We start from the raw sequence: 25,296 nt of genomic DNA, 5'->3' as shown, positions 1-25,296 counted from the left end.
AGACGTGCTAACCGTTACTCCACAGTGGTGGATCTCTCATCTATGCACTTTTCTGGTGATATAAGTGTCTGAAGAAACAAGAAAGTCGGAGATGCTAACCTTCTATAACCTCACCCAGGGAGGAATTGGTATGATGGATGAGCCGTATCTAGAAAAATGAATAGATGACCACTTGCTGTTTTATGCATTGATGCATAGACAATTACATTGTTTTCCAGGCTAACATCCATAAAAACATTATGAGACTAGAATATTTGAACTCTGGTTAGATCGTGTGAAGGGCAGTATGAAATATCTGCCTAGATGACTAAAGCAAATGTTAGGAATTTACCAGGAATATCTGAAGAATGACCTGCTATGCCTGACACAACTTCAGAATCAGGGCGAAGTATTATCTGCGCAGGAAGATCAGATACACATGTAGAATGTGGTATATAAAGAAACAGGCATCTGTTACAAAGAGTGTATTCAACAGGAATCAGAAGAGCATGAGAATGTAGACATATAGATTGTGAAGAGTCAGGGGATAATTTTATTATTATTCATAAGCTCCTACATATAGAAAATTACTTTCAGCGCATTTGCTTTACTTCAAAACAGTATGTATATTTATTTTTTCATATAGCTGTTCCTGAAAGTTGATCTTTTAACACCGACTTTCAAGTGTTTGTATCTGTTGACATTTTGTTTCCCACGAGATGTTTCATGACAGCCAATAAAGCAATTCAAGAATGACAGGCTTACTTTTAAATGTGAGTGTAATGTGCACAAATTAAATGAATTAATGAGATTTATACGAAGCAACTAAGAATTAAATATAATTATAAAAAATTATAGATAAACTGGTTTTGAACTGGAGATCTCTCAATCTGCAGTCAAATGCTCTACCACGAGATTGACTGTTACAATGAAGGGGACTGCAGTAGTGAGGAATTCTATTCCAGTGTGGACAACCCAGCTGTACAAAATATGGTGTATGAAATGCATGTTGAAAATGATTTTATTTGTTTGCAGGGTTGCCTAATTCGGTCTACAGCCTTGTTTTGGAAACATCCCTACTAACAAAATAAAATGCCATTTTTAACATATACATCTTAGATGGCTGTTATTTGACAGTTTTTAATACTATGCTTATTTTATGTCATGTTTTTTTAATTGTATTTCTTCAAATGGTCTATTTTTGTTTGTATTATGTATTTATATAGTATTTTTTTTTCACTCTTGTAAAGTAAAGAAACTTTAAATAAACTATAAGGAAAATTAATACCGGTACATATAAAAAGAGAAACTATAAATCAAATAAAGTCCACAACTGTGGAGTAACGGTTAGCATGTCTGGCTGCGAAACCAGGTGACCCGGGTTTGATTCCCAGTCAGAGCAAGTGACCTGGTTGAAGTTTTTTCTGAGGTTTTCCCTCAACCCAATATGAGCAAATGCTGGGTAACTTTCGGTGCTGGATCTCGGACTCATTTCACCGGCATTATCACCTTCATTTCTTTCAGATGCTAAATAAACTAAGATGTTGATAAAACTCGTAAAATAACCTACTAAAATAAAAAAAAAATCAAATAAATAAAAGAATTTTAAATTTAACATCTACTGGTATAAGTAAATTATACTACCATTTACATGTACATGGTGCATAATTCCGCAATCGTATAATACATTATGACGAGCAAGTGATTAGTGTAAGATTAAAGCAGTATTCTTCCCTCAACTTGTTACTTCTGAACCCACTGAAGACAAATCTTGAAGCCTTTTAGCCATGTATAGCTTGCCATATGATCTGTTCAGTAAATTATCTGCCACAGTGTACTGGTAACTTCAGTTTCTTTTCGTAGTGGGTTGTATTCCTTCAATGTATCTTAATGGTGATTTACGAAAATTTGATTTGAAATGTAGTTGACTTGTTATGTTTGTTTCTCTTTTGATATTATCTTGACATGCCTTCTTACAGCTTATTTGAACCTTATTCTTTAGTTATTGCATGTGCATTTATAGACTTTTGCTTGCAGTGCAGTTGTTTTCATTATTTCTGTAGGAATTTCGATTGTTTCTCTTTCTCTAGGAGTGTAAAAAAATGACATCTATATGTTGCAATAGTGTGCTTTAATTTAATTTATCCTGAAAGACATCTCCATCTGCAAACACCGAGTCAGAAATGTCAGTACCAAGTCCATTCTCTTGAATTTGTGTTGGTCACTCAGTTGCTGGGGAATCCATTGTGCACAAATTTTGTTCTAGCCAAGATGTTCTGACACAATTTCACCAAGCAAAGAATAAGAAATGTTTGGGAAAGTAATGTGTAACTAGTCGAGGATAACGAGTCTGCCTTTCAAAATTTTTTCATTCACCTCATGCTTCAAGTCAATTTTTTTACTGGGTTATTTTATGATGCTGTATCAACATTTCAGGTTATTTAGCGTCTGAAAGAAATGAAGGTGATAATGCCGGTGAAATGAGTCCAGAGTCCAGCACCGATAGTTACCCAGCATTTGCTCATATTGAGTTGAGGAAAAACACCGGAAAAAACCTCAACCAGGTAACTTGCCCCAATCGAGGTTCAAACTCGGGCCACCTGGTTTTGTGGTCAGACGCGCTAGCCATTACTCCACAGTCATCTGTGATGTGTTTCGTCATGCACATTTGTTCTTATATTGTTGTACATCTACGCCACTTTCTCACATTTATTTTCTTCATTACTGTATCACACCATACACTTCCTTCAAATGACAGCATGTTTCAACTTCTGAGCTTTCAAGAATGAAATAGTTCACAGTCAGCGGGGTTTTGTATCACGGAATTCATTTTAAACTCACAAAATCCACAAAAATAACTTTCTACAACCTACATTCACAGAATATTGAGAAAAATATGTTGGGGGAAACCAGTTGACCTTAAATAGCAGATGGGGATTCACTAACAGTTATCACTTCCTCAATTGTTTTAATGCACAGTGATGAAAAATGTTAATATCTTATATTGTTTACAAAATAATACTATTACATAGGTATACCCACCTTAGTTGTATACATTTAACAAGAATACGATGTATAATATGCTCATTTGGCACTTCTGCTGATATTCTTTTTTCAATTACTTCATCCTCATCCTGAGGAGGGTACAAAGAGAACAAGGCACTCTGTAAGATAATACAAATTATCTCATTTCACAAATCATTCTTATGTAGAGATTGTTATAGCTTACATTATAAGATGACCAATTTCTTTTTCAATCAATGGGTATTTCTTTTCTTTTTGTGTATGTGTGAATGTGCGTGGTTGAACAAGTTGGATTGTCATATGAAAATCTTGCAATCATACTGAGATATTCTCTATATGACCTAAATGAATCTCTCAAATATTTTACATTCATTTTGAGTTTCTATTAAGTTATATCAAATACTCTCTAACATTAATACTGGAAAGTTCACGATAAGACAGGCGAATGACTCATCAGTGCTATCTAGCGGCAGGGAATGTTGACAGTGAGGATAACATGACATGTAGCGCAGTAAACTGCATCTAACAAGAGTTTTGTACTTCAACACGTGGTGTAAGTCGTAAGGATTATTCTCATGGTTGTTCCACAAAATGTCATGGAAAAGTGGAATTATTTGTTCTGTGTCTTCTGTAAAAACTACGCTTGGCAAAAAGATGCTAGGTCGTTCTTCAGATTTCCGAAAGATACAGATAGGTGAGTGAGTAGTCATGTAAATACGAGTAGTCTATTACTTTTCTGCCACAGGATGATTATTATTATTATTATTATTATTATTATTATTATTATTATTATTATTATTACAGTAGAGGAGGCAGTAGATAACTTGTTCTGTGACCTTATCATGTGTTGTGGCTATCGCCAATGGGTATGGAAAAGGAAGATAATTAGTCTGAGATGAACTTTCGTGTCAGTAGATTTGTATAATTTTAATCATGAAACAAACTCTCTTTCTGTTAGCTCATTCTTTCCCCACACTCACGATTCACATGACAGGTCTCGTGTCCTCACCATCATCATCATCATCATCATCATCATCATCATCATCATCATCATTATATTATCATCATCATCATCATTATATTATTATTATTTATTTTACAAATGGCTTTTAAGGAACCCGAAGGTTCATTGCCGCTCTCACATAAGCCCGCCATCGGTCCCTATCCTGTGCAAGACCAATCCAGTCTCTATCATATTACTGTTATTTGTTTTTGTCTTATAGATGTGCCATATGGGTAAATAAATGTAAAAGACAGGACCTGGACGAAACGTTTAAAACTAGAGGAATAGAGTATCTGTACAAAAATCACAGAATATGTTCAGATCACTTTAGATTATCGGACTTCAATAACCCTAATTTGAAAAGTCAGGGGTAAGTAAAAATAAGGTGTAATTGGAAAAGTATCGAAGTTTCAAATTAGTCATAGACCTGATAATTTTTAATATTTTTTTTAATAACAGACTGAAGAGAACAGCTATTCCTTCACTGAATTTAACAGCTTCTTCTTCCGAAAATATGGGACAAAGTACGATGAAAGAACCGCAAAGGTCCCCAAAGAAACGCATTAGACCTTCCGACGAGGAGGCGACAGGTTCTCCGATTCCAGACAGAAACGACGATAGTCCTCTACCAGGTACCTCATAATCAGATAGTACATTAGCAATAATATGTTCTCTGTGCTAAGTGAATCAGTTATTAAACTGCATAAAACTACTTTACTTTCATCAGACCAAACACAATTTCTTTATAGTTTCTCCATATAAAATACTGAACGTCATGACTTTTTCAAACTAAATAGACGCATATTGTGATATGTAACATAAAAATACGAATTATTGATTTTGTGAAGAAAGTGTGTGAACTCATGTTTTCTCATAAAAACTGATTCAGTTAGTTATTCGCAAAATATTATTTACCTAGCCCTAGACTTTCAAGACGTTATTAATATTTCACTAAATTAAGTCCCTGTTTATTTTTTAAGATGCAAGAAATTCTAAAAGGTCAAAGATGGCTCAAGATCTTCAGATAAAGACACTTTCTAAGAAATTGATTGCAGCTCAAAAGTTGGTATTTAAACACAAAAAAATTATTTCAACTCTTCGGGCGGAAGTGAGAGCTCTGAAGACAACCAGTTCAAATACTGATTTAATCAAAATTGTTTCTAATGATGAATTCATTATGTCGCAAGTGCGCTTAAAAATAAAGAAAAAATGGGAAGGCGGTATTACAGATGTCTCCGATTTGGATGTAACTGTTAATGACAAAAATGTACAGCATGCAAATGAAGAAACCGTGTTGCAAGAAAATGCAAGGGCTTATGTTGCAGGTGTGTAGCAGAATAAATCACGAAATTTGTCAAAGAAATTTATCCTGTAAAGAAAACCCCAACGATGACGTAACAATGCACATCGCAAATAAAAAATACTGTAAAGATTCAAAAATTGTTTTCCCTAATGATGTTTCACTAATGTTCAGCCAATTGTGTTCTGATGTTTTCAAAGAAATTGATCATGTTATTTGTAAAACTAGAATTGGTGTAAAAAAGAACTAGTTAAAATGGTAGTGCTCCCTGTCAACATGTCCATTTGCAGTGACTGTGCCAATGTCTTCATTGATAAATATTTCAATGTGTTAATAAATTGTTACATCAAAAATAAAATGGACAACCATACAGCTAAAAAACAAAACAAGCGATGTATGAAAGCTGCTAAAGTCATGCACAACTAAATTTCATCAAATTTGAAAATATGAGAATTTATCAATTCATTTCTATTCTAATAACTTTGTAATTTGTTATTAATTAAAAATGTTATGAACAAAGTGACTCTAAAGTATACTATTTATTGCTTTGCAGCTTCTTATTGAAATCAAATGCACACCTCTCCTCTTTTCTTCACGTAACCCAGCACAACGCACGGAGTGTGCGAACGTTTCAAGCCGCTAGATGGCAGCACTGTTACTTTTCGCTGCCGCTTGCAATGCTAAACAGGAAAGCTTTCCAGTATTAATGTTAGAGAGTATTTGGTTATATTGAATTAATAGATAAAATTTTTTATCGTCAGTCAAAACTTATCATTATAATGATGACTTTCTGAGTGACAATAAGGATTGTATATATTCAAATCTCACAAAATTTAGATGCTTATCTACTGTGGCCTTTAGAACAGATTAAAGTTTCCCACACCAGAAAATTTGTCAATTTTAAGAATTCTGGTCCACAAGTTACAGTACACCAGTGAACTAAAAAATGGCAATGAAGGCTTCTCATTAGAAGAGTCAATACTATAAAGACAATGTACCGAAAATTGTAAAAAGTTACCATAGATGAGCCTCGCTTAGTTTTCTTATTCTAAAAAGATGGAGAGATTAATTATGACAAATATGATCTAATATTTCGAAACACAGCATAATTAATACATTAACAATAGGCCAAATTGTGAACGAATTCATCTGCAGCGCAAAAGAGAAAATAAGTAACTGATTATATTAAATAACAAGCAACTTTTAAGTAGAATTCAAATTCTGTATCACATATTCAGCGTAAAAATTACTTTATTAAAAAGAATTGTGATATTTATAAGAATTAGGTCTTTGCTGTGGGGTGAATTAATATTGCATTATTAAGTGTTAAATAGGAATAGTGATTAGGTTTTTTTCGTAATATGGGGAAAGTTATGAAAATGTTAGTATCGTGGATTTAAACAGAATAATACAGTAAAAATATTAGAACATCATTTTGAATAAACATTATCAATAGAATTTACTGCATGAAAAAAGTAGAAGTCTTGTAATGACTTGAAACATATAAAATGTAAAAGGCTGAAATAGGAAGAGTGAAAAAGACCGTAATTATACATAAAATTATGCTGGGTGGACCACTTCAATAGATTAATGAGAAAATTGAGCGAAAACGAGTACAGTATATAGAGTTACAAAGTTAGGATCTAAATTGGAGATATAACGAGTTGTTGGATAGAGATTTCGAACTTGAAGAGCTTAGAAATACAATGAATAGTTTGAAAAATAAGAAATCAGCAGGTATGGATGGCATTCCAGTTAAGTGCTGGTAAGAAATGAGTACGAATGAGGGATGGTTACAAATTATTTTAAATATATTTAACAAGACAAAGAAAAGGTTCAGGATCCCAGATTCCTGGGCTTTGGCGATATTACTACCAATCCGTAAAGGGAAGGGTAGCAAGAACCCAATAATTATAGGGGTATCTCATTCTTGTCGTGTCCAGGTAAAATTTATACAGACTGTTAGAGTGGATGGAAAATTAGAACATTATTTCGGAATTTCAGAGTGGATTCAAAGAGAAGAGGAGATTAAGGACAATATCATTAAGATGATTATAGATAAAAGGGTTTTATGCATTGATGTTTTATTGGCTTGGGAAAAAGCATTCGATTCAATTAACAGAGAGAAATGATGGTATAAAATGGAAAAAAATTGAAATTAGCTCTTCATTTCTGGAGAATATAAAAGCACTTTATACAGAGATAGGATTTAGAATTTTTTAACAAGAAAGAAGAAAGACGAAATTAATTAGAAATATGAAGAGACAGTGAGGAAAAAGCGAAATTAGAACAGATAGGAAAAATCCAGAGTAAAAAGGAGACAAGAGCCATGTTCCAAGGAACCTGGAAATCATAAAATGGTTCCAACCAAGAACAACTTATTGTAAAGATAAAAATGGTCACATGATAGGAGATGAAAATGGTATAATGGAAAGATGAGTGGAGTATTTTGAAGACCTCCTGAATACCACTGAAGAAGAAACACCAGAACAACAGGTGGAGGAAAGAGATAGCCTAATGGAAAGTGAGGAGGAAAATGAGAAAATGCCGGAAGTGACTCTGGAAGAGGTGAAGAAAGCAATCCAACTAATGAAGAATAACAAGGCACCGGGTGAGGATGGAATTCCGACAGAACTTTTTAAATATGGTGTGAGGAGTTCAGTAGTCATATGAATATCTTGAAAGGGAAAGGAAAGAGATACCAGAGGAATGGAATGTGGCAGTGATATGGCCCACCTACAAAAAAAATGACAAGCTGGTCTGCAGCAACTACAATGACATGTCCCTGTTAAACGTAGCATATAAGATCTCTAAAGTATTGGCTAGAAGTATGCGGAGAGAGAGCTAGGAGAATATCAGTATGGAACAGATCAACCATAGATCATATCCTGTCATTAAGCTTAATAAAGGAAAAGTGTTATGAATATAATGCCAATATACACCAACTTTTTGTTAACTATAAAGAGGCATATGACAGTATAAATAGATTCAAACTGAAGATGGTGTTGGAAGATAATTAATTTGGTGAGTGTGACACTGCGCAACACCAGGACTAGAGTGAAGATACAGGACAGTTAACCAGGGAGTTTGAGACAAGCAGATGCCATATCAACAACGCTATTCAACTTTTGTTTGGAGTATGCTATTAGGAGAGTCTAGATGAGTCCATGAGGAACCATTTATACCAGGTCACTTCAGTACATAACTTTTGCGGATGATGTTGTCCTTTTGGGTAGAAACCCCAGAGCATTAACGGAGGCACCACAGCAAATGAAAGCAGTTTTGAGGCACTTGGGACTGAGAATTAACAACAAGAAGACGAAGTACATGATTTGTGCATGGGAGAAAGGAAGATTCCAAGGGGTGAGAGACCTGGTATGGGAGACAAGTAACCAAGGGCAACGAGGTTAGTAATGAGATTAAAGCACGGATAGCAGCAGGTAAAAGGTGTTTCAACAAGTTATTTAAATCCTCCAGGCTCTCAAGATGGCTTAAACTGATTGTGTACTGCGTCATAATTCGACCGGTGGTGCTCTACAAGTATGAGACATGGACACTTACCAAACGAGATAAAAAATAGGCTTTGAGTGTGTGAGAGAATGGTGTTACAGAGGATCTTTGGGGTGATCTGTGAAAGGGAAGTGGCGTATTAGATACAATCAGGAACTGTATCAAGACTATGGCGAAATACACCTGGTAGTGGAAGCAAAGAAAAGACGATTGTACTACTTGGGTTATGTTGTGAGAGAGTTCCCAAGGAGACCCTTGTTCAACACCCAAAGGTAGGAGGAAACAAGGGTGACCCAGGAAGAGGTGGATGGATGATGTCAGAGAAAATGTGCAGGTGTGATGAAAATAAGGAATTGGAGGAGGTGTGCTGTGGACAAGAAAGATTGGGTGAGAGCTGTAGGAGAGGCCAGGGTCCTTCATGGACTGTAGCAACAGGAGAGTGAGTGAGTGAGAGTGAGTGAAAAGGATTTAGAATTAAATTGGAAAATGGAAATCACTCTAAAATGATTAAACAAACGAGAGGAGTGAGACAGGGTTGTAACTTGAGCCCTATCTATTTCAATTCTTTATTAATAATATTTTAGACAACATTGTTAATATAAATTCTCATTGACCAGTATGTAGTAGAAAATGTATCTACTCCAGGTCTACTTTTTGCGGTCGATTGTGCAAATGGGGCATTTTTGTTGATGGGTCTGCAAAAAGAAACTGATGAAATTAACGATTTCTGTAAAACTTGGGACTTGAAAATTAATGAAAAGAAGTCCAAAGCGTGGATATGTAAAAAATGGAATATTTGGAGTAGAAAAGAGAAATGGTCTGTAAATGGGATATCAATTAAATGCGTTTCCAGATTCACATATCCAGGAGTAGTAATAGGTAACAGGGGAAATTGGAAATGGCAAAATGAAACAGCAATGAATAAAGGAAGGAATGCACTACAAATAGCAGATAAATGTTGAAATGAATGGCCGAATTTGGACGCGAAGGATTTTCTTAATATTTACAAGGCATTAAATCGAAATTATCATATAACGTTGAAATACGGGGGAGTACAAGAGACTAGTACAAGCATCGACAAATTAAGAGCTAAATTGTGCAAAAAATTTCTAGGTGTACCATGGAATACGTCAAACTTGGCAGCTAGAGTAAAAATGGGAATAGATAGCCTAGGAATAATTCTGGAAAGGAAAATTAAATAATTATGTAACATTATGCTAATGGATATTGTCGATATTAAAAAAAAAAATGTATTGTATTTCTATAGAAAGCTCCTCTAAAATCGAACAGATCAAATTAACACAAGAGAAGTGAGAGTATGACTAGCCTGTGGAGACTCAAATATAGAAGAGGTAATGTTGGTAAGGATATTTGTCCCCTATGTGGGTGTTGAGGACATAATCCATATACTTCTAAAATGCACAGCAACAAATGATCTGAGAATTAGCGAAATAGAGAATAAATTTTTGAAGATGAGTAAGAAAATAGCTTTCAAAAAACTAAGTGGGCCATTAAACATTAACAAGCAAGAGAACTTAAGCAAATTTTTGTTCAGAGTTAAAATTACATGGGAAAAGAGGATAAAGGAACACTGTGAAGGCAGAGTATTTATTTTATTTATTTATTTCATCAATCTTTGTTCACGTCATGGCAGATTAGATGTGTGAAGGCAGAGTATAATGTAAACGAATCTTTCACTCTACAAACGCTATCAGTAAAGAAGTAAACAAAGTATCTGTACATTTCGAACTGGCAACTCAAGGTCAAGCAATGTACTGCATTTGCCATGTGTGCTTACCCCAATCCTGGGCCATTCTCCTCAACTAAAGTCAGCTGGGATAGCCGGAATTATCAGTACTTCAGTTCACAGTTTTCAGTTCAGTGACTCGTGCGTGGTTTGTACGTGACCTCGATCCGCCAGTTTGAAATGCACAGCTAATAGTAGTCTGTTAAGTAGCTAAGGAAACAATTGAAATGATGAATTAGAATACTAGTATTAAATGATTTTAGAATAGTAAATATAGTCAAAAGTGGGTTTATTATGATAATATAGCGAACTAGAATTCTAGAGGGAAGGTGGAGTAATGAGCATTAGTATTAGAAGATTCATAATAGTGGGAATATGCATAATGTTAATGTTATTATTGTAGTTGTGCTGTATTTTATTTTATGGTATTGTGTATGCAGAGTATTTATTTTATTTACAAATGGCTTTTAAGGAACCCGAAGGTTCATTGCCACCCTCACATAAGCCCGCCATCGGTCCCTATCCTGTGCAAGACCAATCCAGTCTCTATCATCATATCCCACCTCCCTCAAATCCATTGTAATATTATCCTCCCATCTACGTCTCGGCCTCCCTAAAGGTCTTTTTCCCTCTGGTCTCCCAACTAACACTCTATATGCATTTCTGGATTCGCCCATACGTGCTACATGCCCTGCCCATCTCAAACGTCTGGATTTAATGTTCCTAATTATGTCAGGTGAAGAATACAATGCGTGCAGTTCTGTGTTGTGTAACTTTCTCCATTCTCCTGTAACTTCATCCCGCTTAGCCCCAAATATTTTCCTAATCACCTTATTCTCAAACACCCTTAACCTATGTTCCTCTCTCAGAGTGCGAGTCCAAGTTTCACAAGCATAAAGAACAACAGGTAATATAACTGTTTTATAAATTCTAATTTTCAGATTTTTTGACAGCAGACTGGATGATAAAAGCTTCTCAACCGAATAGTAATATGCATTTCCCATATTTATTCTGCGTTTAATTTCCTCCCGAGTGTCATTTATATTTGTTACTGTTGCTCCAAGATATTTGAATTTTTCCACCTCTTCGAAGGATAAATCTCCAATTTTTATATTTCCATTTCGTGCAATATTCTGGTCACGAGACATAATCATATACTTTGTCTTTTCGGGATTTACTTCCAAACCGATCGCTTTACTTGCTTCAAGTAAAATTTCCGTGTTTTCCCTAATCGTTTGTGTATTTTCTCCTAACATATTCACGTCATCCGCATAGACAAGAAGCTGATGTAACCCGTTCAATTCCAAACCCTGTCTGTTATCCTGACCTTTCCTAATGGCATATTCTAAAGCGAAGTTAAAAAGTAAAGGTGATAGTGCATCTCCCTGCTTTAGCCCGCAGTGAATTGGAAAAGCATCAGATAGAAACTGACCTATACGGACTCTGCTGTATGTTTCACTGAGACACATTTTAATTAATCGAACTAGTTTCTTGGGAATACCAAATTCAATAAGAATATCATATAATACTTCCCTCATAACCGAGTCATATGCCTTTTTGAAATCTATGAATAACTTATGTACTGTACCCTTATACTCCCATTTTTTCTCCATTATCTGTCGAATACAAAAAATCTGATCAATAGTCGATCTATTACGCCGAAAACCGCACTGATGATCCGCAATAATTTCATCTACGTACGGAGTTAATCTTCTCAAAAGAATATTGGACAAAATTTTGTAAGACGTCAACAAAAGTGATAGTCCTCGAAAGTTACCACAGTTGGTTTTGTCCCCCTTTTTAAAAATAGGTACAATTATGGACTCCTTCCATTGTTCTGGTACAATTTCCTTTTCCCAAATAGCAAGTACAAGTTTATAAATTTCGCTATATAATGCATTTCCAGCCTCTTGTATTAATTCTGCTGGAATTTGATCGATACCTGGAGACTTGTACTTTTTCAGATTTTCTATCGCAATTTCGACTTCTGAAAGCGTGGGTTCGGGTATAAATGGCTCAGCAGTTTGTATTTCAATTTCGTCCCGATCATTTCTATTTGGCCTATGTGCATTTAGTAGTTGCGCAAAATAGTTTTTCCATCTGTTTAGGATTGATGGAGAGTCTGCAAGCAAGTCACCATTCTCATCCTTGATCACGTTTACCCTTGGCTGATATCTGTTCTTAAATTCCTTTATACCCTTATATAAATCTCGAATGTTTTTATTCTTACTATTGTTTCTACCTCATTCAGTTTTTCCTTCAAGTAACCTCTCTTTTTATTCCTAAGTGTATGATTTGCTTCCCGTCTTTCATTGAAATAATTATCTCTCTTCTCCTCAACTGGATCCTGTAAGAATTTCAATTTGTCCTGTTTCCTTCTTTCTACTACCATGCAACAATCTTCATCAAACCACGGTTTCTTTTTCTTAGTTTCATAATAACCTATGCTCTGCTCAGCTGCAATTTTGATACTATCTCTGATATTTTCCCACATGCTATTAACATCTAATTCTTTCTCAACTTCGTCGGAACTTTCTAAAGTGGCAAACCTATTCGAAATTTCGACCTGATAATTTTGCTTAGCTTCCTCGTCTTTTAATTTCAAAATATTGAATTTAGTAATATTAACTTGCTGCTCTACTCGCTTGGCTACTAATAATCTTTCTCTTAATTCTCTAATTACCAAATAATGGTCAGAATTACAGTCTGCACCCCTGAAAGTTCGAATATCTATTATACTAGTATGTCTCCGTTTATCTATCAAGATGTGATCTATTTGGTTGTGTGTCAATCCATCTGGAGAAGTCCAAGTATATTTATGTATATCCTTATGGGGGAATGTTGTACTTTTGACAATTAAATTTTTTGATGTGGCAAAGTTGACTAATCTAACTCCATTGTCACTACTAATTACGTGTAGGCTCTCTTTTCCAATAGTTGGTCTAAAAATATCCTCCAGTCCTACTTTAGCATTGAAATCCCGCAATAAAATTTTCATGTGATATCTAGGTAACTGATCAAAAGTATGTTCCAATGCCTCATAGAAGCTATCCTTTATATGGTAGTCTTTCTCTTCTGTAGGGGCGTGAGCATTTATAACTATGATGTCGCACCATCTACCCTTAAGTACTAAATATGATAACCTGTCACTGATAAATTCGACCTTTTTTACTGCTGATTTTATTCTTTTATGAACAAAGAATCCTGTTCCTAATTGGTGATTATTGTTTCCTTCCCCATAATACAACAAGTAATCTCCTATTTGTGATATGCCATTCCCATCTAACCTAACCTCTTGTACTCCCACGAAGTCTATTCTATATCTAGCTAGTTCTTTTGCTACTAATGTTACACCTCCTGTTCTATAAAGACTAGTTACGTTCCAAGTGCCAAATCTCAAAACCTTATTCCTTTGCTGTGGTCATGCCAGAGAATCAGTCCTATTCCGAGGCTTATTGTAGGGATTCGTAACAAGCTGTTTTTTATGGTGATGGGTTGTTAGCCCTTCGCCCAACCCCCAAGCTGGAGGACCACCCCTTATCGGCTGTCCATGACTGCTTATTCAATATATTCGCAGCTACCCTCCATATCTGGAGGCCATCTCCTCTATCCGCAACCTGAGGACGCGCCATGCCGTGGTGATAGGGACCCACAATACATGGATGCAGAGTATTAAATTGGATTAAATTGTTATTATCGTAGTAGTTAAGTTAGGAAGTAGTTCATGTTATTACTGAAATTATATAATATATTTGTATTTTATTTGGGAATGGCGAATTTGAACTGGAATGCATTTAATCTGCCATGATGAGACAAGGTGAATGAATGAATGAATGAATGAATGAATGAATGAATGAATGAATGAATGAATGAATGAATGAATGAATGAATGAATGAATGAACTAATTAATGAACGAAAAAAACAAACAAAATAAATAAATATAAAATTATGATACCAAGAACAGAATGCAGGAAGGAACATGAGTGGAGTATTATATGGGAGGAGAAATAACAGATGGTGGATATTTAATATCACTAGGGAGAAATGGACTGTCTGGAGTTAAGGTAATATCAGGATTAGCGGAGTTATTAGTTGTCGGGATTTCATATTAATTTTAGGCAAATGTGAAAGAAAGTTATGGTGGTACTCAAATACAGGAATGTGGTGGTACACCTTAACTGATATACACTACTGCTTGTGAAAAGTGCAACACTCAGAAACAATGTCCTGAACAACTCCAAACTCGGGAGATGTGTAGAACAGTGTACCACCAATAATTTATTACGTTTCCAGAGAGATGGCGTACACATAGGCCCAACAGTGACGTCCCTTGTGTCACCAACAAGGTCAGTGTTATGCCTTGCTCAGTCAGTGCAGAGCTCCCAAACGAAGTGGAAACGTGAAAGCTAGTGCAGATATGCCTCGTCGAAGTGGAAGGGCGCAATATCAGCACGTGGGTGAATTCGAACGGGGCAGAACAGTTGGTCTCCGGGAAGCAGGTTTGTCATATCATAACACTTCGGCTCGTATAAGACATGCTGCTATGACAGTGATGCATGTGTGGAACCAGTGGATAGAAGAGGTTCGTACACAAATACGAGTGGGTGCTGGACCACGTAATGTGACAACAGCACGGAACGACCACCATCTTGTCCACATAACCATGACGGACTGTACAGCTTCATCCAGTGTTGAGTCGAAGTTGAAATACTGCAACGGATGTGGACCTGTCTGCATCAATGGTTTGTCGCCATCTTTTGAGGGCTGGACTAGTGGCTCACATGCTGTTGCGTTGGCTTCCACTGTCCAGAAACCACTAACATCTCAGACTGCCGTTACTGGCGTGCTGAGTGGCAAAATGTTGTGTTTTCGGACAAGTCCCATTTCAACTTGTCCTACAATGATGGCCACAAACGTGTTAGACGCTACCATGGTGAACGCAATCTGAGAGCCTGCACTGTTGAGTGGCACAGCGGACAAACTATACTCTAGTGTGATGGTTTGGGGCATCATTGGATACAATATGTGATCTCGCCTTCTACATATTCAGGGCAATCTGAACAGCAATCACTACATTAGGAAGGTTTTAGAGCCCAAGGTACTGCCTCTCATTTAGGCAACTCCACATGCCATATTTCAGCAGGACAATGTCCGGCCACATGTGGCAAGGATTGTGCAAGCCTTCGAAGAACGACGGGTGTGCTTCCCTGGCCTGTGCGTTCGTCAGACATGTCGTCCATCGAAAATGTCTGGGATATGGTTGGTCGGCAACTTGTTCGTCATGGTCCTCCAGCACCCACTCTTGATGTTTTGTGGATTCACATACAAACTGCGTGCAGGGAGATTCCCCAGGAACATATTCAGGCCCTCTTTGATTCCATGCTATGACTCTTAGAGGCTCTGATTGCAGCACATGGAGGCTTCACACCATACTGAAATCTCATGGTCACAGATCAGGTACAGATCTGTAATTCTAATCACTTGTGTATTATCATGTACCTAATCTGTGGTATCAATTTCATTTCAGTCACATGTATCATTCTTGGTGTTGCAATTTCCACAAACATTAGTGTAGATGGTGATAACAAATATCATATTATCATAGTGCATTATAAATTTTTGTCAGACAGAAAATAAACCCATTTCATTACATATTTCGAGCACCTTATTTGAAAGCTGAAGAGGCACACTCTTACAAAATTTCTGTGGCAACACATACAATATTTCATAAAGTATTAAATACAATCAATCCACTATACTCTGACCTGAAACAAACATCTTGGACTAGTCTAATATACTCTTTACAGTAAGGTAATTTCAACTCTGTTAAAATGTGCTGTACACTATTTAGAAATGCAATTACCTGTCTTTCCTCTTGACGTCGTACTTCATTCAGCTGATCAATTGTTTCTGGTGGAACTCTCTCTAATAAAGAGGGAATAAGTGAATCACTCACTGAATTACGAAGGTCAAAGCTAGCCCAACTACCACGGGGCGTGTCCATTGAATGAACAGACTGACGCACAGACGGTATACCAGATTCTGCCTGTAAAAGTAAATTAAATTGTTTCTTGATTTTCTTGATTAATTACAACTAAATTTAATATCTATGTACGGCAAGAGCAAGGGAAAAATTATGACATTAATAAACCCTGCTATTTGAGAATTCTATAAATGCATCTTAATTGAAAAAGTTTCCTTTCTTCAAATTATCGTCGTCATCATCATCATCATCATTATTAATTCTTATAAATTAATCATTGTAATCCATGTTCATTTTGCTGTTATATCAATTAATTAATTTGTACCATAGTTGTTCATTTTAATGTATTAATTGTATCACTGTGCTGAACTTTTATTGGCCAATGGCTGTTGTCCAGCACATAAATATCAATAAATGAATAAATAATAATTACTATTATTATTATTATTATTATTATTATTATTATTATTATTATTATTATGAGCTATGCTATTGAATTATGGTCTGCTGATAATGGAATGAAAATTAATGAATCGAAAACTTTTGTCATTTCCTTCTCTAGAAAAACCACTTCTCTTAAATTTAATTACACTCTTAATAATATCAACATAAAAAGGAAAGACTGTACTAGAGACCTGGGAGTTCTACTAGATACCAAATTACATTTTCATAATCATGTCCAATATATTTATAATCATTCCATTAGAATGCTCGGACTTAAAAGGTCTATAATTTATTCTTTTTCTATTCCAGCTACTCTTGTAATTCTATGCTATACATTAATCAGATCTAAACTAGAATATGGATCTGTCGCCTGGAATTCTATTACTTCTACTGATTCGGTTAAATTGGAAATCATCCAAAGAAAATTTATGTCCCTATGTGCTTTTAGGTTTTTACCAAATTCATCTGTTTTCAATTGTGAGTGTATTTGAAAATATTTTAACTTTTCTAGCCTTTATGCTAGACGTCTTGAACTTGACTACTTATTCTTTTGTAAGGCCTTAAAGGTGATATTGATTGTGAATCCTTCATAAGCAATATCTACCTTCGGCCCCCTTCGAATGGTTTAAGATTTCAAAAAAATTTGTATACCTATAAGCCTAAATCTCTCTCTCCAGTTGTCAGATGCATTAAAGCTTCCAATTTACATTATATTAATTCAGATCTGTTTAATGTATAGTTTGTTGTTTGGCTATTCTTATATTAAGCATATTCATTTCAACTTCATTCATTTGTGTTGTTTTTAGCTTTTCTGTATCATGTATTAGTTATCTATTCATTTTGTCATTATTGTTTATTTGTATTTATCTCTAATTTTAATAATTATTTGTATGCACTGTTTTTGTTATCTATTCATTTTATCATTATTGTTTATTTGTATTTGTCTGTAATTTTAATAATTATCTGTATGCACTGTTTGGTTATTCCTTGTACACTGTAAATCTTGTGCTGAACTGTTATTGGCCCCAGGCTGTTGTACAGCACAATAAATATTAGTAAATAAATAAATTATTATTATTATTATTATTATTATTATTATTATTATTATTATTATCATCATCATCATCATTACATTATTACTACATATCCGTTATGCAGCGAGCAGCTTGGGGGTGGGCAGTGCCATATATAAGGGTAGCTTCGCCGGCGAAGGGAGCAACACCTCCACTATGTATCGGTGCACATTCAGAGTGCTTCCATCGACGAAAACAAGCCTCATTCGGGCCCCAAAACTGATATTGCCCCATACCATGACAGAACCACATCCAAACAGGGAAGTTTCAAGGCGAATACTGCTCCCCATACTCTCTCTCTAACATCAAAATTGCGATTCACCCATAAACAGCACCATTGACCACTGGTCCACAGTCAAATTCTGGTGTTGACGCGTGAAATGTAATCACACTGAACGGTGCTGGGGGTGAGCTACAGAGATATCGCAACTCAAATTGGCTTCCCAGAGTCTTTGTCTAACATTCCTCTCCCTCACAGTGACGTTCATCACTGTTTCGAAACGATTTCTGGCCTGGATCCTACAGTCTGATTCTGGTCGTTTGTGCAGTTCACAGAATCACTGTAGTGTACATTAGATGCTTCCACAATGACATTAGCTGCAAAACTAATGATTTATCCTCTCTCAACCAATATGACAGCTCCCATAATGTTTTCTCGAATAAAAGGCATCTTAACTTATCAAGTTGAAAACTGAAGCTGAAGAAAAATGTTCACTTATGATAGAAAATGTGCCACACATTGATATTTCATCAATAGGGGCCACTGCACATTATTGTAAAATGTAAAAGATTTTATTACTGGTCCGTGTTGTAAAACCATAGAGCACAAGCCCGATGCTTAGAGATAGAAAGTATGCTAAGAGGTGGCATGATCTCTTAACATCATATTCATCTCCAAAATGAATATATCTCTCCTTTGTCATAAAACCTATTCAATTTAATAATACTATCTTCAAATTGGTGCTTTATTGACGATGATTTGATTTTTGCGAAGTGATTCATTTTTCTTGCTGGTCAGTATAAGTTGTTATCCATCATGTGTGCCTTAAACTGAAATATGTGCGAGTGTTTGATCTCTTAGTCACGTTATTGTTGTTGCAGACTATAAAATTTACACAGTGAGTAACTGAAGGTGTATGTAAGGACAACAAAAGCATAAACATGTAAAATTAAAAACTGTACACCCCTCGTCAGTTTCTTGTGTGATTATGTCACAAACCGTTCAACGACAAGTGGTCCCTTTTCATATGCAAGCACACATATGAATAACTAAATAGTCACTACTGATGTAAGTACATAAAGAATGCTTATGTTAAAATTCGTTTACCTTGTAACCTTCATCATCAATGCATCCAACATAAACAAGATGATCATGGTCAACTTCGAAGACTTGACGTGGTATAGCCTGAATGAGATTATGTCTATCAACACCTCTGTCACGCAACCAGCTACTGCTAGATAAGTGACGATACTGGTAATTGACAACTACCCAGTCTGCAGTATATAACCGGACACAATCGCGAACATGTGCAGATAATTCATCTCTGAAACAAATAAAACACAAGATAAGTCAAAGTCTGCTTTCCTCCAATTTGAAGCCTGCGAATTATAACTAACGTGTTAAGTTAGGTATTCTAAGTTCACGTTTCATTTATGCTTTCCCACAAAACTTAAAACTGAACTGAACTAAAAAAGACATTATTATACTTAGCACCATTGCTTTTTTTCTGGCGAAACGTGCCAGAACCAGCATTCTGACACCTTTACATAGTTTATTTTGCATGGAACTGAGAAACGTGTTAATAATTATGTTTTTAACAAAATTTTTCTTTGAATTCTGCTTAGGCCTGGAGATTAAAAATGACAAAATTCCCATCATCTCCCCGTTCGCTACATAGAGTTCTCCAGAACTGGTGAGCACTAAGAACATATAAAAATGCCACTGTTTCTTCTCTATACTTCAGCATTACGGTAGCCTTATATAGAAAATCGTACAAGTTCCATCCCATCAAGACCTGGCTTGTTCAATCAATTGAATACAGGGCTCACCTTCCCTTATTGACTTATTGATATATAATATATTGACGGCTCAGTTCAATAGTGCGATAACTAAAAAATTGTCGTTTTTGAGTTATTGTCATGGAAGGATTAAGTTTTCAGAGATCTTGTCATATCAATATTGCACCATGTGCTGCTCGTCATACAGCTGACACCAGAGCACATAATGTGGTACGATAGTGCATTTAAAGAAAATTGCACTTTTCAATTCAATACTGCTACAAGTTGTGTTGTCATAGTATTACATAATGTGCGTTTAACGAAAATTACACAGTCTTCAATGCAATAGTGCTACATGTTGAAATGTCGTAGTGTTACATCGGAAGTATTTTTAACAGCGGTTGAAATAAGGCTGTAACTTAAAACATTGTAGGGTAACATATAGTGAAGAGATAACACCAGAGCAACGAGAAAACATTTACAAGATATTCTGAGCTATGGGGGATGAAAAACAAGAGACGGGACTTCACAGCTAATGACATGGCTCAAATAATTCTTAAACACAAATTTCCAAAACCAGAAATTTCTCGGGGACACAACTTTGCTGATTATTTTGAAGTAGATGGTACAAGAATCAGAGTATGAAAACCTTTTTCGTGAATCTTATTGTTTAGATATAAGGAACTCAGTTATTGCAACAACCTACAATAGAACCTCTCCAGAGGGTATATAAGAAAGTGGATGTGTCCATTAAAAATGACATTAGTAAACATATGTATTAACTCATTTCCACGGATTCCTTCACATTTTTGTGGGACTAAAACACGTAGGGAATATTTAGACGGAATTTTAAATTTAAGTATGATGTACCGCCTTCATAAGGAAATATGTACTGAAAATGGAAATCTGTGTGCAAAACCTCATTTGTATGATACTGTATTCCAAACAGAATTCAATATCTCATTTTTCTCACCAAAAAAGGACCAGTGCCTTCTTTGTGAATAAAGTAAAAATATAGAAGTAAATCAAGATATACTTCGTAAGTAAGAGCTTCATAACACAGGGAAACAATTAAGTAAAGAAGAAAAAAGAAGAGATGTTGAGTTAGCTACTAAAAATGTTCCGACTATTAGTTGCTACGATCTTCAAGCTGTTCTTCCAACACCATGTGTATTATAAACGACGTTTGGCAATATTCAGTACAGGTGGCAGAAAAGATTACTGCTACACCTGACATGAAGTTGGATACGGAATTTTGTATTCAATTGTCTTAAGGAACACTGTGAAACACGAGGTGTAGAATTTTACAGTGTTAACTGCTTAGGGTATTATAAAAATAAATTTATAACATCACTGTATTTACACTCAAAATAGTAGATTCTGTCACTCGCAAGTGCCTGATAGCTGGGCAAACACAAATTGAGGGTGACAGTTGCATGTCAAGAAAAGGATGCTCAAAAGTGGTCCAATTACAATACCTTCAGACTGGACTTCTATCATTCGATTAACCAATAAAACCAGTGATCCCTATGTAGTGAAAAAAATGACCTCTGATGATTTTTTCAACCTAAAGGAGAGCAAACAGAACAATGACAAAAAATTTCAATGTTGATGGAAAGAGTGACAAGGTCAACTTGGAAGAGATGAAAATCATAAAAGTGACAAAATAATTACCATACACAGTCATGTATAAAACGTCTTACAAGGAAGATGAATTCGAGAAATTCCATGTAAGGCATAAAATGAGGGGTAGGAATGATGTGCGAATGCTGGAACCTGCTTCCAAAGAGCAATAAAAAATTTACATGGCAAATATTAAAAATTCCATATCCCTATGCGAAAAGTATGTTATTCCTAAGTCACAACAAAGCCTTCCAGGAGAAAGAATGGAAAGAGGAAAAGACTGAACAGAATTTGAAGATGACTAAATGTACTAAATTAAAACATTTGTAAACAAATTAAATAAATACAATTATTTGAGTGGCTCAGTATAAAAAAGGCACATAACACTCTAAATCATAAAAAAAAAGTTACAAAAAAGGTGGTAGATGACAGGAAATCCAACTAAGTTATTTCAGAGTGAGATATGCCATTTTATTTCTACTCACGCAGTTACGATAATTTTTGTTTAGTTATGAGCGAAATATTATTGTGGATTGTTAATTGAATACTACGATAACACTCAAAATCAATTACAATTGTAATTATTTGTATAATTCAATACTATGATAACTCTGAAAACCTGTTAAAATTATAACTATTTGTATTGATTTTTTAAAATTGTTCTTGATATAATTTTGTACAACACATGTAAAGTTATAGGAAAGTACAATTATAAAGGATTAAAACTTTAAAATGCTTCTCCTGGAAAAGTTGATTTTTTGACTGAAGCACTATTAAACTGAGCCGTTGATATATGCAGCGTAGTTCAGTTGGATACAGACTGGAAGATCTGGGGTTCGATCCCAGATGGTGACAGGATTTTCTCATTGCCAAACTTCCAGAAAGGCCTTGAGGTTCACTTAGACTCCTATCGAATTGAGTACTGTATCTTTCCCGGGGGGTAAAAGGTAGTCGGAGCATGGTGCCAACCACACCACCTCATTCTAGTGCCAAGATCAAGAAAGCATGGGGCTCTACCTCCATGCTTATCCAGTATCTTCATGGCATATGAAGGGGCAACCTTATATATATATATATATATATATATATATATATATATATATATATATATATATATATATATATACCGGAGCTTTTATCATCCAGTTTGCTGTCAAAAAATGTGAAAGTTAGAATTTATAAAACAGTTATATTATCGGTTTTGCTTTATGGTTGTGAAACTTGGACTCTCACTTTGAGAGAGGAACATAGGTTAAGGGTGTTTGAGAATAAGGTGCTTAGGAAAATATTTGGGGTTAAGAGAGATGAAGTTACAGGAGAATGGAGAAAGTTACACAAAACAGAACTGCATGCATTGTATTCTTCACCTGACATAATTAGGAACATTAAATCCATATGTTTGAGATGGGCAGGGCATGTAGCACATATGGGCGAATCCAGAAATGCATACAGAGTGTTAGTTGGGAGGCCAGAGGGAAAAAGACTTTTGGGAGGCCAAGAGGTAGATGGGAAGATAATATTAAAATGGATTTGAGGGAGGTGGGATATGATGATAGAGACTGGATTAATCTTGCTCATGATAGGGACCAATGGCGGGCTTATGTGAGGGTGGCAATGAACCTCCGGGTTCTTTAAAAGCCAGTAAGTAAGTATATATATATACCGAGTGTTTCAGACCACCAGTATCAGCCTTTTTTCTCGAAAACTATATATTGGTTATTCATAAAAAAATTTTGATAACCAAAACCTATGTAAAGAATCGATTGGTGGTAGTACCATTTCCCGTAACAAACCGGAAGTAGGGGTACCTGTGGTCAATTTCGAAATTTCAAATGAGAACATGCGTCATTGAAAACTACTTTTGAAGAGAAACAACTTTTACTGAAACATTTTTTTCTAACTTTCATTGTTTAGTCACAAAGTAACAAAAATGGTATCTTTTGAGAAATACTGTATGTTGTTTACGTATGTACACTCTTCATAGTAAGTGTTCAAAATGTACGCCACCCTGTGCTAAGCAATGTTCTGATCACCTCCTAACTTCTGTGATTGCACTTCAGCACAGCTGAGAGATCCACTGGCTTCTCTAATTCTTTGTTTCATGTCTTCTCTAGATGTTGGACGCACCTGGTAGACCATGTAACACATGGCAAACTGTCTCCTCACACTCGGCAACCCAGTTCAGGCTCTCTGTAGGAGTGATTGTGTTGAGGTTAGATTGTGTGTTATTCTTCCGATTGTGTTAGTGAACTGTTAGATTTAGAAGTGGTTGTGTTGACCTTACACTGCTTGTTATTCTTCTGATTATGTTAGTCAAGTGTTTAGATTTAATGCCGGTTTTGTTGATGTTAGATTGTGTGTTATTCTTCCGATTGTTTTAGTGAACTGTTAGATTTAGAAGTAGTTGTGTTGACCTTACACTGCTTGTTATTCTTCTGATTATGTAAGCAAGTGTTTAGATTTATGCCCGGTTTTGTTGATGTTAGATTGTGTGTTATTCTTCTGATTGCGGTTAGATGAGAAGCTTAAGGTAGTGAAAGTTACATACAAACTTTGCAATTGGTCGCAAAACAGTATGCAGTATATATGAAATTTAAGTGTACCACTCTTTATGAACAATATTTACAACATAGTGGCAAACCTAACTTTGAACTAATGAACTGTACAAGAGTTAGAGTTAGTCCAGCAGAACAATGAGAGTATTAAATGTACTTCTGGAAATACATAAGGAAAGGATTAAAATGTACTGACAAACTAAGGTAAAATACAAAGCATTGAAAATTAAAGATGGTCACTGGATTTCAAGTACACACCAGAATTAGGTTTGTGAAAATGTCAATGGATAAACACATACCAGTTACGTTACTAACACCAAACTATGAGGCATATATGAGTCATTTCACGTCAATTCAGACAGTTTAAAGAGTGACCTTCATATAACCAATTTTTATGGAAGTATTTTTGGACATTCTATGAGTAAAAATACACACAGTTGCTTTCATTGTCCTGAAACACCTTTCATTTAATATTACAAAGTACATAAATTTCCATAAAAGTCTGCACATTGTTTCATATTAACTTTAATAACTCATATTCTAATAAACTGTTGTAGGAGCACTGTTTTAGGCTCATTTTAAACCTAATTAAACATGCTTTCGACACATAGGTATGGCGTTGTAATAGATAAAATGTAGCAATTTGTTTGTAAACTATAATTATAGTTTAAAAATTTTAATGTAAGGAATTTCGCTATTGTAAAACAATATGAAAAAACACAGTTGCATTCGCCATTTAATTTTCAGTATGTGTGCAAAATGTCAGGATGGAACTCGAAGAAGTTCACAACAAATTAACTGACTTACCCAACAAGACATTACACAGTCACTGTGCCATGCACGTGTTATAGTTGCAGAGCAGTGTATATACAGGTGAACATCTCTTGCATTGAACTAATGTTATTTATAGGAAAATAAACTGTACATAATCAGTTCAAAGTACTTTTTTTCTAGTACAACGGCATCAAGATTAGACAGACACTTAAAAAATAATATTACTAAGGTTGAGGTGCTTCCAGTAGCCTTCTTCAACAGTGCAGCTGTGGCTCTACACAT

The 25,296-nt window shown here is 35.4% G+C and overlaps 1 protein-coding gene across 5 annotated transcripts in view; it reads right to left on the bottom strand.

The window, feature by feature from the left end:
* Zir (dedicator of cytokinesis) overlaps positions 1–25,296 on the bottom strand; it is a 302,289-nt gene that overhangs the window by 267,799 nt on the left and 9,194 nt on the right. For 4 of the 5 annotated variants that reach the window (XM_069836641.1, XM_069836643.1, XM_069836642.1 and 1 more), the window contains exons 4-6: positions 19,392–19,608; positions 16,428–16,610; positions 3,022–3,143 (exon numbers count right to left, since the gene is read on the bottom strand). In XM_069836641.1, coding sequence (XP_069692742.1) covers positions 3,022–3,143; positions 16,428–16,610; positions 19,392–19,608 — 522 coding nt within the window. Of the gene's footprint in view, positions 1–3,021; positions 3,144–16,427; positions 16,611–19,391; positions 19,609–25,296 lie in introns of those variants that run through there. The other variant, XM_069836645.1, reaches the window with a different exon arrangement.

This window comes from Periplaneta americana, chromosome 10, assembly GCF_040183065.1.
Source record: "Periplaneta americana isolate PAMFEO1 chromosome 10, P.americana_PAMFEO1_priV1, whole genome shotgun sequence".
Classification (NCBI taxonomy): Eukaryota; Metazoa; Arthropoda; class Insecta; order Blattodea; family Blattidae; genus Periplaneta; species Periplaneta americana.
This window is presented reverse-complemented; position numbering and strand designations above follow the sequence as displayed.